This window comes from Epinephelus moara, chromosome 19 (genome assembly GCF_006386435.1).
Source record: "Epinephelus moara isolate mb chromosome 19, YSFRI_EMoa_1.0, whole genome shotgun sequence".
NCBI lineage: Eukaryota > Metazoa > Chordata > Actinopteri > Perciformes > Serranidae > Epinephelus > Epinephelus moara.
This window is the reverse complement of record NC_065524.1, coordinates 41,228,439-41,233,438: the sequence shown is the minus strand read 5'-3', so window position 1 is coordinate 41,233,438 and position 5,000 is coordinate 41,228,439. Positions and strand designations below refer to the sequence as shown.

The window sequence follows — 5,000 nt, the reverse complement described above, 5'->3', positions numbered from 1 at the left end:
AGACGGTTCAGCGACTGAGGATCACTCAGTTTTATGGCGCTCCGACGGCTCTGCGTCTGTTGCTGAAGTACGACGACAGCTGGGTGAAGAAGTACGACCGCTCGTCTCTGAGGACGCTCGGATCAGGTGACACACGTTCGAACCCGAGCTCTGATTTATAAACACTGCGTATGCACGGAATGAAGCCTGACAGAGGCGTACGCCACTTGACACGCTTTACAAGTTGTGATCTATAAACACAGGCTTGATGCTGACAGACATTTTGGAGACACAGACGGTGAGGCGGAGCCTGACTGGAGGAACTGTCCAATGTTTTTTGGCTTTTTTCCGTATGTACATTTTCAGTGTGGCTCCTACGAACTGTTTCATTAATGTGACCTCAGATGTTCAGATACTTTACTGCAGTATCAGTGCTGATGACAACAAATACTCAACAAGAAAAAAAATTGTTGAGTGAACATGAAACATGATGTCAGGCTCACAGAGAGGAGGTTTTGTGTTGAGTGAACATGAAACATGATGTCAGGCTCACAGGGAGGAGGTTTTGTGTTGAGTGAACACCTCATTAGTTTGTAGCCAATAAACAGCACAATCGAATATTTTGTGGCGTGTTGGGAATAAATGGGCGGAGTTTCCCAGCACACCCTGAGACAATGTGTTTAAATGTGTTGTAATAGAATCTAAACGTGATGTCACACAGTGATGTCATGTCTCTGTATGTCACAGTGGCTCAGGTGGGTCACAGTTAATGTGATGAAAGATCAAGATGAACGTCTGTTCCTCTTTTCTTAAATAACCCTTAAAATCAGCCGGTCTTTGTCGACTCTCTACAGCACTTTGATTGGCTGTTAAACACCACAGGAAACAGTGATGTCACCGCTTTAATCAGTAAACAGATGAGTCTCTCTCTCGCAGCGACACATAAATAAAACAGACACGTAAAAACTGAATCAAACATTTTCTAAAAATCCAATTTCTACAGTGGAGCCCTCGGCTGTTTGAAATGGTGAAAGACATTAAGCACCACGAGGTCAGTCGGGTCCACAGTTAGTGGAATTAGACTGTGGTCGTTTCATGTCTCTCTGTGGCAGTTTCATGTCTCCTTGTGGTTGTTTCATGTCTCTTTGTGGCAGTTTCATGTCTCTTTGTGGCTGTTTCATGTCTCTTTGTGGCAGTTTCATGTCTCTTTGTGGCAGTTTCATGTCTCTTTCTGGTTGTTTCATGTCTCCTTGTGGTTGTTTCATGTCTCTTTGTGCTTGTTTAATGTCTCCTTGTGGTTGTTTCATGTCTCTTTGTGGTTGTTTCATGTCTCTTTGTGGCAGTTTCATGTCTCTTTGTGGTTGTTTCATGTCTCTTTATGGCAGTTTCATGTCTCCTTGTGGTTGTTTCATTTCTCTTTGTGGCAGTTTCATGTCTCCTTCATGTCTCCTTGTGGTTGTTTCATTTCTCTTTGTGGCAGTTTCATGTCTCCTTGTGGTTGTTTCATGTCTCTCTGTGGTTGTTTCATGTCTCCTTGTGGTTGTTTCACGTCTCTTTGTGGCAGTTTCATATCTCTTTGTGGTTGTTTCATGTTTCCTTGTGGTTGTTTCATGTCTCCTTGTGGTTGTTTCATATCTCTTTGTGGTTGTTTCATGTCTCTGTGGTTGTCTCATGTCTCTGTGGTTGTTTCATGTCTCTTTGTGGCTGTTTCATGTCTCTTTGTGGCAGTTTCATGTCTCTCTGTGGTTGTTTCATGTCTCTTTGTGGCAGTTTCATGTCTCTTTGTGGTTGTTTCATGTCTCTTTGTGGTTGTTTCATGTCTCTCTGTGGTTGTTTCATGTCTCTTTGTGGCAGTTTCATGTCTCTTTGTGGTTGTTTCATGTCTCTTTGTGGTTGTTTCATGTCTCTCTGTGGTTGTTTCATGTCCCCTTGTGGCTGTTTCATGCCTCTTTGTGGCTGTTTCAGAAAACTAACTCAGAGACAGACAATATTATTATTAATTATAATAATAAACAGAAACATGCTCCTTCAGTGAAGTCCATGTGTCTCCAACATGTCCCTCAGTGTGTCCTCATCAGTACGTCCTCATTGTATCCTCAGGTCAACATGAACTTTAAGATTACTTTAATTACTGACATCATCAGATCAAAGATCAATAATCAATCTATTGATAACCCCATTGTAAACATGTTAACTGATCATGTGACCTGTCTGTCTCTGTCTGTCTGTCTGTCTCTCTCTCTCTCTCTGTGTCTGTCTCTGTGTCTGTGTCTGTGTCTGTGTCTTTGTCTGTCTCTGTCTCCCTGTCTGTCTGTGTGTCTGTCTGCCTCTGTCTGTCTCTGTCTCTATCTCTGTCTCTGTCTTTGTCTGTCTGTCTGTGTCTCTGTCTCTAATCCTTTCCCTGTCCCTGTCTCTCTCTCTGTCCCTGTCTCTGTCCCTGTTTACAGTGGGAGAGCCCATCAACCACGAGGCCTGGCACTGGTTCCACAGTGTGGTTGGAGACGAACGCTGTCCTCTGGTGGACACCTGGTGGCAGACAGGTGAGACACACTGACATCTGTGATGCATGTCTCATGTTGTCCTCATTCCTGTGTGTCTCATGTTGTCCTCACTGTTTGAGGCCTGTGAGGACAACATGAGACACTGAGTCTGTTCACTGTTTCATTCTAATTACTTTATCTCAAATTATTTCAAGTGAATTACTTAAATCTTACTCTGAAATGTTGCTCTTAAAATGTTGCTCTTGAATTGCTCTCAAATTACTGAAATGTTGCTCTTGAACTGCATAAAAGTTGCTCTGCAGTTACACAGAATTTCAGAGGCCACTGATCCATTTAACCTGCAGCTGCAATGATAAACGTCACAGCGCCACCTGCTGATAGATGTTGTGTCTGGAGCGAGATCAGGACGGAAGTTTGTAGAGACACAGTGATTTATAAACAGGAAGTGAGGACACACAGACACACACACAGACACACACACAGACACAGACACACACACACACACACACACACACACACACACACACAGATGTCCGGTGAAGAGGAGGTTCAGTTGGATGTTGGAGATAATTCAGGTCATTAAACACAGCTCTCAGCTCTGTCTCCTTCTCTTCTTCTGTGGTTGTTGATCAGGCTGTTTGTGTCCGTCCATCCGTCCGTCCTCGTCTCTCTTTACTGAAGCTTTAACCCTAATTTCACCGATTAGCAGCAACAACATCTGCAGCTCCACAGAATTAAGATCAAATCCTCCTCACACACTTACACCAGCTCCAACCCCCCAGGAACAAGACAGTCGAGGATCACTGACAGTGTGTGTGTGTGTGTGTGTGTGTGTGTGTGTGTGTGTGTGTGTGTGTGTGTGTGTGACCTAATTCCTGGACAATCAGTGAGTGTGTGTTGTTTTTCAGTGGGACTTTAAACTCTCTGCCAGCTGCTTCCTTCCCTTCAAAGGAAAACAAAATCCCCAATAAATTAAGAAATTAAAGGAAATTAAAGCTGCAACATGTGACGCCCCCTGGTGGCCGCTGCACCTCACTGCTGACTCACTGGAAGAGAAGAAACTCATGTATATGTTTATTCACAGAGGTCACCGCTGACATGTTAAATACATGTTTTAATATTTTCATCAGTGAGTTTAAAACAGGAAACACTATTCTGCTGAATCTTCCTCAGTGGTCTTCTTCACAGTGACACATGAACACCTCACAGACAGACATGTGGCTGCCTCCAGGGGCGCTAACAGGAACAGTAAATCCTCCATGATGTGACCTCAGAGCTAAGACACGTCTCTGTCAGCAGGTGTGTCAACACCTGGTTCAATATTTATCATCAAATATTTAATGAACAAACCCAGCCTCACTCGAACGCTACATCAGAGAGTTGAACCCTGCGTCTCTCTGCCGGGGTTAAAGTCTGTCCTTTAATGTGAAACAATGATAAGAACATAACAGACTTTCGTATGTTAACACCAGAGGAGGAACTGTCAGTTGTGCTGGGTGAAGGGACAGCAGCTCCTCTGGCAGCTAAATATATATCTGCCTGCCACAACCTGAGGGACTCACTCACTGTAACATCCTAACATGCATGGATTTATATCCAATTGTATAAATTATATTGTATTGTATTGAATTGTAATATTGTAAGTTTGTATGTAAATATTCTGTAAAATGCTTTGGCAACAACATATTTCTGTTTATGCCAATAAAGCTGTTTGAATTGAATTGAAAATTGAATTGAATTGAAATTGAATTGATTGATTTCTGTCCCTCTGTGCCTCCTGTAGAGACGGGTGGAGTCTGTATCGCCCCTCGACCTGCAGACGAAGGAGCTCCCATCATCCCCGCCATGGCCATGAGGCCGTTCTTCGGCATCCAGCCCGACCTGATGGGAGAGAAGGTGGCGTTAAATCAGAGAAACACCGCCACAGTTTACAGCTCCCTGTGCTCATGCTGCATCTTTGTGGTCGTTTCATGTCCCTTTGTGGTCGTTTTATGTCTCTGTGTGGTCGTTTTATGTCTCTTTGTGGTCGTTTTATGTCTCTTTGTGGTTGTTTCATGTCTCTTTGTGGTCGTTTCATGTCTCTTTGTGGTCGTTTCATGTCTTTTTGTGGTTGTTTCATGTCTTTTTGTGGCTGTTTCATGTCTCTTTGTGGTCGTTTTATGTCTCTTTGTGTTCGTTTCATGTCTTTTTGTGGCTGTTTTATATGTTTGTGGTCGTTTCATGTCTTTTTGTGGCTGTATCATGTCTCTTTGTGGTCGTTTTATGTCTCCGTGTGGTCGTTTTATGTCTCTTTGTGGTCGTTTCATGTCTTTTTGTGGTCGTTTCATGTCTTTTTGTGGTCGTTTTATGTCTCTTTGTGGTCATTTTATATCTCTGTGTGGTCGTTTTATGTCTCTTTGTGGTCGTTTCATGTCTTTTTGTGGCTGTTTTATGTCTCTTTGTGGCTGTTTCATGTCTCTTTGTGGCTGTTTCATGTCTTTTTGTGGTCGTTTTATGTCTCTTTGTGGTCGTTTCATGTCT

The 5,000-nt window shown here is 43.1% G+C and overlaps 1 protein-coding gene across 2 annotated transcripts in view; it reads left to right on the top strand.

Annotated features, from left to right (window-relative positions):
- acss1 (acyl-CoA synthetase short chain family member 1) overlaps positions 1–5,000 on the top strand; it is a 39,238-nt gene that overhangs the window by 25,005 nt on the left and 9,233 nt on the right. Inside the window, exons 7-9 of one of the 2 annotated variants that reach the window (XM_050071660.1) lie at positions 1–126; positions 2,427–2,519; positions 4,264–4,376. The exon at positions 1–126 is cut by the window's left edge and continues 12 nt beyond it. In XM_050071660.1, coding sequence (XP_049927617.1) covers positions 1–126; positions 2,427–2,519; positions 4,264–4,376 — 332 coding nt within the window. The remainder of the gene's footprint in view (positions 127–2,426; positions 2,520–4,263; positions 4,377–5,000) is intronic. The other variant, XM_050071661.1, reaches the window with a different exon arrangement.